Source organism: Eublepharis macularius, chromosome 1, assembly GCF_028583425.1.
Source record: "Eublepharis macularius isolate TG4126 chromosome 1, MPM_Emac_v1.0, whole genome shotgun sequence".
Lineage (NCBI taxonomy): Eukaryota > Metazoa > Chordata > Lepidosauria > Squamata > Eublepharidae > Eublepharis > Eublepharis macularius.
In genome coordinates this window covers 250,592,855-250,607,129 of record NC_072790.1, presented here as the reverse complement: position 1 = coordinate 250,607,129, position 14,275 = coordinate 250,592,855, and the positions used below count along the sequence as shown (strand labels likewise).

General features: G+C 48.5%; 1 protein-coding gene across 5 annotated transcripts in view; it reads right to left on the bottom strand.

Moving 5' to 3' along the window:
• TDRKH (tudor and KH domain containing) overlaps window positions 1–14,275 on the bottom strand; it is a 30,255-nt gene that overhangs the window by 1,796 nt on the left and 14,184 nt on the right. For 4 of the 5 annotated variants that reach the window (XM_054973220.1, XM_054973142.1, XM_054973303.1 and 1 more), the window contains 6 exons: window positions 13,321–13,493; window positions 12,901–12,965; window positions 12,248–12,399; window positions 11,417–11,551; window positions 9,650–9,746; window positions 568–654 (listed from right to left, as the gene is read on the bottom strand). In XM_054973220.1, the coding sequence (XP_054829195.1) occupies window positions 599–654; window positions 9,650–9,746; window positions 11,417–11,551; window positions 12,248–12,399; window positions 12,901–12,965; window positions 13,321–13,493 (678 nt within the window). In that variant the 3' untranslated portion in view covers window positions 568–598. Of the gene's footprint in view, window positions 1–567; window positions 655–6,671; window positions 7,024–9,649; window positions 9,747–11,416; window positions 11,552–12,247; window positions 12,400–12,900; window positions 12,966–13,320; window positions 13,494–14,275 lie in introns of those variants that run through there. The other variant, XM_054973060.1, reaches the window with a different exon arrangement.

Sequence of the window (14,275 nt, the reverse complement as noted above, 5' to 3'; positions counted from 1 at the left end):
CAAGTCCTGCTGTTCACCTCTTCCCCACCAAACCTGCCCCAAACCAGAGAACATGGATTGTGTTCCCACTACCGCCCCCCACCCACCTCCAGAAGCCCAGAAACCCATCTTTACCTATTTCAACCTGCTGGGAAAGTTTAAGTAGTCCTTTAATGGGGTTAAAAAAGGGGTGGTGGTGAGGAAGTGGTCCGGAACAGGAAGCTGCCCTGTGCTGAAGTCAACGCACGGCATCCTGCGGCTATTCCCCTTTGATCTAGAGGCTGTGTTCCAGGCAGGGGGGAAATCCCCATGTGGAAGCCGCCTCGGTTGCAGCTGCCACGTGGACCCTCCGTGCAGAAAGGCAGTCTCCCTCTAAGGGCCAGATGCTGCGGTCAAATGGAGGGGGGGCTCCGTTACTTTCACGCTCTCCCTGCGAGCTTGGCCTCTGGGGAAGCAGGATGCTGGACTAGATGGACCTTTGCTCTGACCCAGCAGGGTGCACCCTGGGCCCCTCTCTCCAAGCAGAACTTCCAAGAAAGGATTTCATTTTAACCATTCCCACGACTGCAAGGCGCTCAACGGTCTTACCGTGACTTCCCAATCGTGTTGCTCGAGGAGCCTAGGAACTGTCTTCAAGCTGGGAGACGTCACCACTTTCAGACACAGAGGCAGCTTCTGCAAGAACGTTAGGAAACGGCACTAGTACAGGCACGCTACGGGGAAGGTTGCCATCGCTTCTAGAAGAGAGGCTGCACTGCAAGGACTGAAGGTGTGCGGGAGCAGCATGGAGAGGAACTGGAGAGCACGGCAAGCAAGAAACGCACGCCCCAAGACTGAGCCCTAAGTGCTACCACAACAGAACCGCAAGCCAGAGCTGTTCCGTCACCGTGCACCAGTGTGCCACAAAACACTCCGATCTTTCAGATAAGCAGCCAAGTGATCTGATGGGTGGGGCTGTTGATTGGCAAGGCCTTGGTCTCGTGACCATTTGCTCCAACCGCTTTCCCTGCCTACGCATTCCAGAAACTTCCAACGCTGGTGACTCCTTCAGGTACTGAAGTTGCAGCCCGTTTGACTAGACTTGGCCCTCATCGATCAACCCAGCCAGTGATCAACAGGGACCACATGCCCCCGGGGGAGGATGACCGATCCCAGGGACAAATGCAGGAGCATTCAAGACATTGGGCAACACCTTCTCCCCACTTGCAGTTGAGGGTGCCTTTAAATAACAAGAAACGTGCCCACTTCATCATTTTTTGGGCCAGAAACGTGTCCACTTAATCATTACAAATCATGGAGACTTGCGGGTCAAGCTAAGTTGGTCTCTCAAGCCAATTTCATTCATCTTAAAATCTAAAATGAGACCAGTTTGGTGTAGCAGTTAAGAGTGCAGGACTCTAATTTGGAGAGCCGGGTTTGATTCCCCACTCCTCCGCTTGAAGCCAGCTGGGTGACCTTGGGTCAGTCACAGCTCTCTCAGAGCTCTCTCAGCCCCACCCACCTCACAGGGTGATTGCTGTTGTGGGGATAATGACGGCATACTTTGTAAACTACTCTGAGTGGGTGTTAAGTCATCCTGAAGGGCGGTATATAAATTGAATATATAAATCGAGCCAGTTTGGTGTAGTGGTTAAGAGCGTGGGACTCTAATCTGAAGAGCTGGGTGACCTTGGGTCAGTCACAGCTTCTAGGAGCTCTCTCAGCCTCACCCACCTCACAGGGTGTTTTGTTGTGGGGATAACAACAACATACTTTGTAAACTGCTCTGAGTGGGCATTAAGTTGTCCTGAAGGGCGGTATATAAATCGAATTTTATTATTTATTTATTATTATAATTATAAATAAAGTTGCCTTTGTCTGGAGTGGGGTTTTTTTATACTTGTGGCACGGGGAACAATTGACGATGTTCCTTGGTACATTAACAGATAAAGGTTAAGCACCATTGAACTAGAGCTTTCAAACTGATCAATTAAGCTAGAAGGCTTCAACCTCCATGGGACCAACCCCCTTTCTTCCCCAAGGCAGAAGGACTGCCTCTCCACTTCTGGAGGCCCAAAGATGAGCCACTTTGGTGTGGTGGTTAAGAGCGGCAGGACTCTAATCTGGAAAGCCAGGTTTGATTCCCCGCTCCTCTGCTTGAAGCCGACCTTGGGTCAGTCACAGCTTCTCGGATCGCAACCCACAATCACAGGGTGATTGTCGTGAGGATCAGGACACTCTGTGTGGTGGTTAAGTTGTCCTGAAGAGTGCCATATAAATTGAATGTTGTTGTTGTTATTATAGGTGGTAACTGTTAAGTAAGGCCATCAGTTGTGGAGACCTTCTTGAGGTCCACCAGGTTCTGAGTCAGAAACCTCCTTCTCCTGGTTCTTCTTCACCTGCTGCGTTATGGTTTTTAACTAATGATCTCACTGGGATAATGGTATTTTTGTACTTTATCGGCTTTCGATACAAACTGCACGATCAGCCACTTTGGATGATTCCACAGAACGTTCTTGAGTCCTGTACTACGGGGGAATTTGATATGAAAACCTTTCAGAAAACCACCCTGGCCGCCTTCCCTATTGTGCCCTCAAGTGTCCTCTGGAACGGTTCGAAAACCATGGCATTGTCAATTATAGCCTGCAGCCCTCAGGAAAACCACACCCTTGTGAGAGGGTAATCCCAGGTGGTGGCAGCACTGATGTTTGACGTGTGGTGTGATCCCCTGCAATGCCTCACGAAGGTGACTGCTGCCGTAAAGCTCTCGGTACCTTCCTTTGTGCTATCGTTGGAAGCGGAGCTGAGGGTAAAGGTGGGGCAAGCCGCCCTGGGGCACGGCGCTCCATCCAGGTGGGCCTCATCGAAAGAGGGAGATCCTCTGCAGAAGACCGATGACTCTGACAGATACTCGGACGTGGAAAGGTAGTAGAAATAGCCCCGGGGTGAGTATGTGCTGCTGTCGGGGAGGCTGATGGACAGGTCCAGCTTGGAAGAGCCTTCGCTTGATAGCGAGCAGGGTGGAGTTTCCTTGGGATGGGCGGGAGCAACAGCGGGACTGGAGGTTTGGTTCACTTCTGCCCCAAACGCCTCGTCGGATGGGGGAGAAACTTGGGTCTCTTCCGTGGCTCCCTCAGGGGGGGCCCTTCTGCAGCACCTTCGACAGCCCCCCATTTCCTGGCAAGCTAGTGAGCAGGGATCCTCAGAAGAGCCGGAGGTGACGGTCATTTGCAAGGGTTCCAGTGAGTTTGCAAGGCCCCCCAAGGAAGATCCAGGAGGGGCTGGTTCTGTGTCATTCCGGAGTTGCTCGCTAGCGTCATCTGATAAGCCAAAGGTCTCCATTAGCAAAGCCTGCCTTGCTAGGACTGAGGGTGGCCAGTAAAGGCAGGAGGACACAGCAGGATGGTACCAACTGTATCGTGTGCAGCTCTCCTATGCACGTCCCCACCCCGCACACCTCCAAAATGAACGGGAGCCGTACAGAAGGCCTTGCTGGATCACGCTTAGTGTTAATCAGTATAAGGCGGAGAACACCAACAAACCTTGGGCAGACACTGGCCTCATGCACACAGCCCAAGTATTTTTAGAAAGCGGCCAGGGCCAGGCAGGTCTTTTGCCCAACAAATCTTCTGATTGACAGTACAGATTTTTTGAAATGTAGCTTCCGCAGCAGTTGCCACCACAGCACCACCATTTCCACTGTCTGAAGAAGGGAGCTGTGACTCTCAAAAGTTTACACCCTGAAAATTCTGTCGGCCTCTAAGGTGCCACTGGACTCAAATCCTGCCGTTCCTCTGCAGACCAACACGGCTACCACGCCCCCCCCCCCCTTACTAATTTTCACTGTGTGATTGAAGATAAGCTGCGGCAGCCGTTTTGTGGCTGTGCCCACTGAGCTCTTTCAGAATTCCAAAGGTGCTCCCAGGTTCAAGAAGGTTGGGGACTCCTGCCCTAGAACTATGATCCAAGCCAAAGATGGAGGTAGAATTAAAGAGGGATGGAATAAGGGTGGTGAGAGGCATGGGTAGGATTGCAAAGGCCCAGGGCGAGATCCAGGTATTGTTTTGCTTGAGAGGCCTTGAGCAACTGCGGAGGAGGCCCAAGGAGCCGCTTGATGGACGCCCGGGAGGTGAGAAGGAACAAAGAGGAGGGGAGGCAAAGGCAGGGGGGGGGCACAGAGAAAAGGGATGTAAAAGGAGGAGATTCTTTACCTGCCAGAAATATAGCAGGCCTTGGGTGGAGCTGCTGAATTTTAACCCAGGTGTGATTTAAAAATTCAACCAGAGTTTCCCCACTCAGGAAGACACAATATTTGTATTTGATTTGCAACAAACCAAAATATTCTCCGCTGGTTATGCTGGTTTAGATCGTATACGAACACATGAAGTGCTTTATACCGAATTGGACCACTAGTTTATCAAGGTCAGTATGGTCTGTTGCGATTGGCAGCAGCTGTTTGACAGAGGCAGTTCATATCACCTACTTCCTGATCCTTTTAAATTGGAGATCTTGGGGGCTTCGCTGTGTGCAAAGCAGCTGCGCCACCATTGAGCCATGGCCTCTTCCTGAGCAATGCCCCAGAATTCTACCTGTGCACACGCACTGAAACTGGGTGCCAGCTCCATTACAGAAGTCTACAACCTTGATGAACCCTTTGAGAGCAGGTAGTGGGCCCCACAACAAAAGGCTGCCACAGGGGCTGGGCCTAGCTACAGGCTAGTGGGAAGTTTTAAGATGGCTCCTTGAACAGAGGCAGCTGCTCTCAAATGGGGACTCCCTGTGGCTGCAAGGACGATGCCTCCGGGCTCTTCCACAGCACCTCTCGCTCCATTGACATTGAGGAAAGCCAGGATCAGCCTCTTGCAAGAAAGTGGGTGCCAGGAAAAACAATAAGGGGCACCACAGCACCCCACCACGGGCTATCACCCACCAGTGGACAACAGGTTTTATCTTCTGACTCTGCTTGCCTGAGGACACTGGGCTTTACAATCTTAAATCACAACGTTCCCTCTAAGCTCTGCTATGAATCCCATCCACTATTTAATGTTCATTGCACTTGGAAGCACAAAGGTGGGACCACCTGATCTCTTGAGATGGGTCACAGAAGTTGGAAGCAAGGTGACAAAACAACTCTTGATACAGGCAGGGCTTTTTTTCAGCCAGAACACCCTGGAACGGCGTTCCGGCAGTTCTACAAAACGATCACGTGGGTGGTGGCCCCGCCTACCTGATTCCTTCCTCCCACGCAGCCTACTCTGTTCAGCACCAGCAGCGCTGAGCCTACAGAGTGAGTCTGTTATGCTTGTAGCAAAAGAAAAAACAGGCCCTGCCCCCACCCCAGCTTACCGGAGGAGCTTCCTCAATCGAGGCCTCGATTCCCCCAGCCAGGCAGTGAGTCCACCCTCCCACCCCCCCTTGACTCCTTGTTCCCTAAGCCCCAGCCCTGGCATGGAGGAAGAGAGGGGAGGAGGCGGTGGCCAGCCATGCTGCCTCTGCTCAGCGCCACCAGGAGCCAGGGTAATTGGCAGTCTAGCCACCTTTCAAGCAGCCGCCACCGGCAAGCGACTTTCCCCTCGCCCAGCTTCCCTGCTGGGAGGACGGGGGCAAGCAAGCAACCTTTCCTGCTTTGCTATCAAAGAAAGGTTTTAATTGTTTTATTATGCAAAAAAGAGCATTAAAAACTGATCCCCCACCAGCAGAATGAAGAAGCCTGGTTCATTAATGGGATTCTGCCACCTCATTCTAGAAGGTAGAGAAAGTTGTTTTTGACTCATTTTCAAAGACTGGTGTCTATCTTGGCTGTGTGAATTTACCACACACCTCGATTTAAAACTTAAAAAACAAAATCCTACCAAAATAGTTCGTCAACATAAGAATGCTCTTTATACTCCTACAATATTCTGGGAGTTGAATTTCTAAATTCACTACTTCACAGTAATGTAATGTCCTAATTTAGGAAATTCATCAATAGATAAAAATATGTGGGCTCGAGAGAAAAGGAATGAGAAAGCATAGATGCTAGGTTGCCAGCAGTCAGCCTGAGCCCAGGTAAGTTGCTATCCAAGTCATTAAATATGCCAGCATTCTCCATTCTTTCGCTAAAATGCTGAATGCTTGCATTTAGATTTTCCCTGAATAACAATAATTTTGTTCTACGTATTTACTTTGGACTTTAATCATTCTTCTGCAAACATCTAAATACAGCACTTGTAAAAAGCATTCAAAAGCAACAGAAACAGAAAAAATAGCAGAGTCCAATAGCACCTTTAAGACTGACCAACTTCATTGTAGCATAAGCTTTCGAGAGCCACAGCTCTCTTCGTCAGCACATGACAAAGACAGCTGTGGCTGTCGAAAGCTTATGCTACAATAAAGTAGGTTAGGTGCTACAGGACTCTTTGCTATTTTGCTTCCGCAGACTAACATGGCTAACTCCTCTGGATCTATGAGAAAAAACAGCAACACTCTAAAAAGAGAACCACCAACCCTAATGTGGAAAGGAAAAAAAGAAAACCAAAACCATATAATCATCACCTGAAATGACTGGTCGATAACGGTGGTGATCAGAGAGGTGTTTGCTGCAAGGAAGTGAGACAACCAACACTTTGTTGCTGTTTTTTTGTGTTCCCAAGGGGATTTTAGGTAGTGGTTAAGGTACAGCAACGACTTAATCTCATAGGTGAAAATAAATGAAAGCTGAGCAGTTTGGTTTGTTGAACTTTACTACAAAAAAGTATTCTATGGCTAAACACAAGTTTGAGCTTGAAAGCTGAAATTGGAAGTGAAAGGGCAGCTACACATTTGCTACCACATGAGACAGTATGCATTGTGGGGAAATTTGTCCTATTCGTGCTGCTGTGTAGATTTTGCTTTTGTTTTTCAATAACTAAAAATGGCTCTATCCTACTGGACACAACAAAATAGATTTTCATAACAGACCCTAAAAGTTGTTCAGGGCTGTTTAAATTGCCGAGTCTGTCCTTGGCTATACAACTGCAACTGCCTCTTTAAAATGTTGAGATCTATCACAGGTACTCCAGCATCACCATTTTGGGTCCTTAGTACCTAGGAAAGAACACAGTGTCGTTGAAAAGAGCAGGAGTCCAGTAGCACCTATAAGACTAACCAAATTTGTGATAGGGTATGAGCTTTCGTGAACCACAGCTCATTTCTTCAGATACCGTATGTAACTGTTGTAACTGAACAGCTGTAGCTCCACCTCAGAGTTCATAGGAATTGTCCCCATGCTGTTCACTCATTTCTCCACCAATCACAGAATCATAGGGTTGGAAGGGACCTCTAGGGTCATCTGGTCCAACCCCCTGCACAATGCAGGAAATTCATACACAAAAGGAGCTGTTCCTCCAGCTCACAGGGGAAAATGTTAATAAGCTGCATCATCTGTGAGACCCACACCCAAACTTCTCTAGGCACAACAGCACCCCAGAAGCATGTTGGCTATCCTACTTACGCTATCAGGGCTTGCTATTCTGCAACAGACTTCACAGGCAATTCACAGAAGCAACAACGTGATTTTAACAAACGGGTTGCACAGACAGGCCAGCAGCTTTCAAAGACACTTTTCGAACAAGATGGTACTTTAGTCCTTCCTGGTGCCCTGATACCTGATGTGTTGAATATTACCCAGTGATGTTATTTCGCTTTAAATAAGCCTGGACAAGACAGGTCTACTTATCCTCTGTATCCAATGTCATCCTTAAATGGCTGCCTTCTCTATGACACTCAGAAGCATCACTAAAGTGCGCTGGCTTTAACTGGCACGCTATTTTCAGAAGAAATAGGTCACACTTGCGGCAAATGGCTGCAGCGTGGCATAGCACACGTCAGAGAAGTACTAGAAGAGGGATCACTGCCCTCTTGGCTGAGCAGTCCCGAAGTGCCAGCCAAATGTTATCAGTTGAGCTCTTTTGTCATGTATGTACCCCCAATCATGCCATTGTTGTAGTCTGCTTTCATCCTATGCTATTGCTGCCATGATTTGCATTGTGCTCACAGAATAAGTTCTTGCCTGAAACCGAAAGCGCCTTGCTTATTGATGCTGCCTTTCCCAGGGATGAGATACCCAGCCTGTTATCTCGACAAATATGCTTCTCAAGTCCATTGACCTTGCAGCTGCGGAACAGAATTGTAACCATTTCACAGGGAAGAGAAAACCTCTGATTTCTTTGTAATCTTGCCTAGACAAAGCTATTGTGTTCTCATGTAACTTTTGAGAGTTTCGCGCCTAAATGCAGACAGCCCAAAGGGGGGCGGGGAATGACGCTCCCTATATCAACAGTACTTCTGCCTGTATAATCATTCCTGCCAATTTTTCCCCGTCTATGGATGTATCTCTGAACCGAATGGATCTCTCAATAAAAAGTCTTTTCAACCAATGCACTGGAGTGCTTGCTGCAAGGGGCTTGGGGATCCAGCTGCCATCCCTAGAACTGACATCTTTAACCCCTGTGGCTTTGGGTGGCTGGGGGAAGGCAATACCCTCCAATGATCTAATCCTAGCACTGGGGAGCCATTTCAAAAAAACTGTGTTTACTCCCAGGAAAGGATTGCAGCCATTGCCCAGTAGTACCACCATGCTGCTTATCCCCTTTCTTTCCCACTTCTTTGTTTTTATAGATTGGTTGTTATATGATTTTATTGTATGTTGATACACAGCAGTTAGGAACACTCTTACTGCTCTCTCCTCCAAAGGGGAGCCAACACAGGCAAATGCTGCCTCTGGAACTTCTCGCTGTACACGGAAGCATGAAACATTGTACACAAGAAAAGCACAGTGACTATTCACAAGTGCTGTACGTGGACTAACATGGCTACCCTTTGGTGTTTATAAACAGCAAATATTTTTAATGTTACCTGTAGGTCATTGATATTAACAATGTTGGATATTAACCTCAAATTAATACTCTAACTGCTGTTAAAATTGCTATTGCTGCCAACAGGAAGGAGAAGCCACCCCCCAAGCATTTCTGAATGGTTGAACCATGTTGGGAGAAGAGCTCCAATGACCACATTAACCTATTTTTATAGAAACCAAAGAAATGAATCTGTGTCAGAAAGACAGTCATTGTTTACTGAGCTGTGGAAAGTCCAAGTGATTGATGGCATATATCCTTATGTATAGTACAAAAACTTTGTAAAATGTGCATTTTGTCTTGTTCAATTACATATTTTCAAAATGATAAACACGTGTGACCACAGGTGCTAAAGGAGTTAACAGTTTACAGGGGGCAGTAAATGTGCTGATAACATCTTCCAAGTGTTTACAAGAAAAATGCTTTCCTATTGGCAATGTATGTATCATAAACATTTAGTAGCTTTCTGGCTCACAACACTGCACCGCTTAGAGGGAACATTGCTGCCAGGTAAGGGGCGGGGAGGCAAGCAGGCCCAAATCTCGAGGGAGTGCCCTGGGGGTGGTTGCGCCCCTCCAGTAGCAACGTCACATCCGGGAAGAGATGTCACTTCTGGAAGTGACAGCACTTCCAGGATGAGGTAGCAGTTTCTGGAAGTGATGTCACTTCCAGGAAGTGACATCATCAAGTGTTTCCGGCGATGCACGCGCATAACATAATAGAGAGTTCCACCACCTCTTTTCCCAGGAAAAAAGCCCTAGATAGAGGAAAGGCAGTTCCGGAGGAAAAGACAGACACAGCGAGACGGAGCAGGTTACCTGAAAGGCTCAGGCAGGACAGGGTTAAGGGCATCTCATCAGGAGTTTTCGGCATATCGGAGTTAAGACTCTCAAGAGACATCTCTTCCATGTTTCCCTGGGGGATAAGAGTGGCACATGAGGAGCAAGTATTTGCCATAAACCAGTGCAATCTAGCCTCCAGGTGTTTTGCTGTTAAGGAGATCTTGTTGACTTGGAAAACTTCTGGGCCACTTACTCGAGGGTGCTTACCAAATGAAAATTGGTAAAAATATAAAACAGCGCAATAATCATTAAAAACTAGCAAGCCATTAAAGAGTCTTAAACAGTTGATCAGGCTAGAAGCAGACTGTAAAAACAGACTTTGAAAGATCCACTCTGTTAGTTAAAAGCTTGAGCCAACATTTGTATAGCTTGGTGGAACTCTCTCTCCGTCAAGACTAGAGGCCCTGCTGGATTTGTTACTGTTCTGCTGGGCCTGTAAGAAAAAGAGGTTCTGCCAGGCTTACAGGGGTGGTTGAGACGTGGCCATACTGCCTGGTTGGCCTCTCTGCTGTGGCTTCAGAGCTGCTTGTTTTACATTCTGTCGACCTGCCTGCCCTACCTCTATGATACGGGTACGGGAGATGTATTACGGTGCACCACTCCATGCTGCATTTTAGATTGTGGTTTTAACTTCTGTACTGGAATTATGAAACTGTGTGTTTTATCTTTTATTGTGTATAGTTATTTTAATTTATTGCACCACTATATAATGTTGTAACCCACCCTGAGCCCGCTCGTGAGGAGGGCGGGCAAGAAATCCAATAAATTAAATTATTTCTGCGGGGTACAGTGGATCGATTGCAGGCCTTGAACTTGAGAAGCTAAGGTTGAACCCTGAGAGCCAGTTTGGTGTAGTGGTTGAGAGTGCAGGACTCTAATCTAGAGAGCCGGGTTTGATTCCTCACTCCTCTTCTTGAATCTAGCCAGGTGCCCTTCTTCTAGGAGCTCTCTCAGCCCCACCCACCTCACAGGGTGGTTGTTGTTGTGGGGATAATAATGACATACTTTGTAAACCACTCTGAGTGGGTGTTAAGTCATCCTGAAGGGCGGTATATAAATTGAATGTTGTTATTATTATTACATATGCTCTGTCATGTGGGAGGTCTAAACATAACTAGGCAAAAATGAAATCAAGAATTGTCAGCTAGTCATAGCCAGGTCTGGAGGAGAGGTGCTTTACTTAAAGATGCTCCTTTACTACTACTACTACTACTACTACTACTACTACTACTACTACTACTACTACTACATCAATCGATTTACATACCGCCCTTCAGGACAACTTAATGCCCAATCAGAGCGGTTTACAAAGTGTGTCATTATCATCATCATGACAATCACCCTGTGAGGTGGGTGGGGCTGAGAGCGCCCTGAGAGAGCTGTTACTGACAGGTCACCCAGCTGGCTTCAAGTGGAGGAGTAGGGAATCAAACCTGGCTCTCCAGATTAGAGTCCCGCGCTCTTAACCACTACACCAAACTGGCTCTTTATCAGCCTTTTGAAGTGGGTACCAAAGGAGCCGTTACGTTATTTTAACGTTGGCCTTTCTTGCTAATGGTCTACAAAACAGGACTATTGAAAAGACAGCTCCCGCTTCACTTACAGACTGAAAGCCCATACAACAGCAAATGTTCAACTGCTATCACAAGGAGTAAGAACGGTTAATTGTTCCTACAGCGCACAGACATACAACCCTCCGGCCAGAATACTTCACCCCAGGGAGGAGAGAGATCAGCTGCTCACCTGGTTTGGGTGGGAGTCACCGGGCACTGCCCCATGCCTGGCTTGGTGCAGTCCATCACCCACAGCTGCGCCTTCCTCCAGTGGGCACTGCACGGCATAGCCCAACCGTATCAGCTCCTCGCCGATATCGATGTTCTGGGAAGGGAGGGGAGCGACGGAGTGTTGGAAAAAAGTTGGCCAGAGGCATGCTAGGAGAGGGGGAAAGATGCTTGAAGGGGGCCCAGAGAGTCAAGAGGAATAAGGGGGAGTCATGTTAGGATGAACTGATGAGACAAAGAGAGGTTAAAATAGAAGAAGTCAGGATCAGGAAACGGAAGGACTTCACCCACGGGCAAAACCAAGCTCTCCACCCCCTCCCCGGGGGTTAGCCGTGGAACATCTGACTCACAGGCAAGAGCCACACACAATGCTTGTGGCACACACTTCTCCAAGTCTACTTTGCAGGGGCCCGCTAGGAAACGGACTGCAAGCAAAGGGCTTTGCAAAACTGAACACTCTACCATAAAAGCATTCCACGCACACAGAAAGCTAGCATGCCAGGAAGGAGGCTACAGCCCAAACGATCTCCCCTCCAACATGCCAGTTCTCTGTGTGGGGAACATTGCTGCCTAGAGAAGCAGTCCATCGTGCCAGCTAAAGAGGTCCAGCTGAGTGAGAGCTCTACTACCTAGGCAAGAATGAGGGCAAAAATCACATTTTAAGATTGCTCGCAATAGCACATGAGAAACCTGGGCAACAGAGCAGGCTAGATTAGGTGCCGAGTGCAAAGGAACTGGCTTCTTCCCTCACCCTGTTAGAAAGCAAAAAACTGTTCACGGCCATAGCGCTTACCTGTTTGCCAGAGATACTGTAGAGATGAACATGTGGCCAAGTGTTACTCCCAGAAGGCACATAGCTGGCGATCTTAGCCACAATAGGCTGCCATTTGCCACACTGGGTGAGGCAGTCAAATTCATCCAATGCCGCCTCTTCCCACTGGCCTCCTGCGGAGATCCCGAAGACACACACACACACACCACACACACACAAATAAGATGAAGTACCAGTTTCCCTCTCAGACTTCCAGCCCTCTCCAGCTATTGGCTCAGCTGCTGTGACATCACAGCCTGTTCAAGTATTATAGCCTCGAAAGGAGTTAGGCTCAGTTAAATAAAATGGATGGTCAACATGGCAGCCATTAGGGAAAGGGATCTGCTTATGCAAAGGAAATGGGGTGGATAAGGTGATAGTGGCCAGGGGGCTTAGAGGGAGGAAATTAAGGAGCGGAGGGAGTCGGGGTAGCCGCCCAACACAGGAATCTGCGGTGGGAAGATCTCTCCTAGGAGTTCCACGACGCCAGCCTATGCTGTAGCTGGCAGGCCCCTTCGGCTTCTTCACCCCACGAGAGATGCCTGCCACTTGGCCCAAAGCACGCTCTCTTATCCTCACTGAATACAACGGGGCAGACCCCCACGCCCAGGTTACTGACCTCCCCTGCAACTTACCAGCTGGAGCAATGCCAGCAAGGCTGCACTCGATCGCTTGGAAAGGCAGGCTCAGGAAATCACTCCTGGCAGAGAAAGCAGGACGTCAGGGCTGGCAGCGTTGGCCTTCAGCAGGGGCCTGACCTTGCACCCCCACTTCCAAAGCTTTCTTCCGCCACATTCCACCCCTCCCCGCATTTCTGAAGCTGATCTCCACTGTGATTCTTGCTTCTCGGATTCAACCACTGTCAGCCGCCCAAGAATCTTGATCTTTTCAGCCCCCCGCCCTTCTCTCTTGCTACCCTCTATGTCTTCAGCTTCCCAGCAAGAGTAGCTGGGCACTGTACACTACTATCAGGTTCAGTTCAAGGCTCAGCAGTTCTGCAACTGAGCAACTGGGACTAAGGACCCCATTTCTCCCCTGGCTGCAGCGGGTCTCACCGTAACGCCCGCAGCTTCTCCAAAGGAGCTTCTCCATTGTCGCCATAATCCACGTAATACAAGTCCAGGTTTCCGTTCTCCAAAGTGCCAAGGACTCGGGCTCTGTACCAAGTACCGTCGTACTGGTAGGGGGCAGCCACTATGTCATCCACGTGCACGTTTGGAAGTCCATCCTGGGCAGACAGAAAAGGCACGTCGCAAACGCCGGCTATGCACGGCCCTCTGGTTCCATTCTGAATCCTGGTCTCCCTCGGGGTAACTGGAGGCTGCAGCGTTTTCTCCTAACTCACTCTTAGCATTGCGGGAGGAAACCATCCAAGCTCCCCAATGCCTCCCAACACACAGGAACACACCTCCAAGCTGGGTCCCCTCCTGCTACAATGCTCCCGGCTCTTGGGAACCGCTCTGTAGCATCCAAATTCACCTGAACCACCCAGGGGGTACTAAACAGCTCAGGAGAGAAGTTGTAAGCAAGGCTTCGTTCCCTGGATTCAATTGGGAAGAAGTCCCATCAACCCTTTCACGCTATTTAAAAATTAGGCCTTCTTGTATGTGTTATGTGCCGTCAAGCCACCTCCGACCTACGGCGACCCTATGAATGAAAGACCTCCAAAATGTCCTACCATTAACAAACTTGTTCAGATCCTGAAAACTGGAAGATGTGGCTTCTTTTATTGAGTCCAGCCATCTCTTCTTAGGTCTTAGTTTTTGGGAGCACAAATAAGTGGGTCCTAGATCAAATCAAGCCTGAATTCTCCCTAGAAGCTAAAATGACAAAACTGAGGCTATCGTCCTTTGGTCACATTATGAGAAGACAAGATTCTCTGGAAAAGTCAATAATGCTAGGGAAAGTGGAAGGCAGTAGGAAAAGAGGAAGACCTACAAGTCTGTTAATGATAGGATGTTTTGGAGCTCATTCAATCATAGGGTTGCCATAGGTTGGAGGTGACTTACA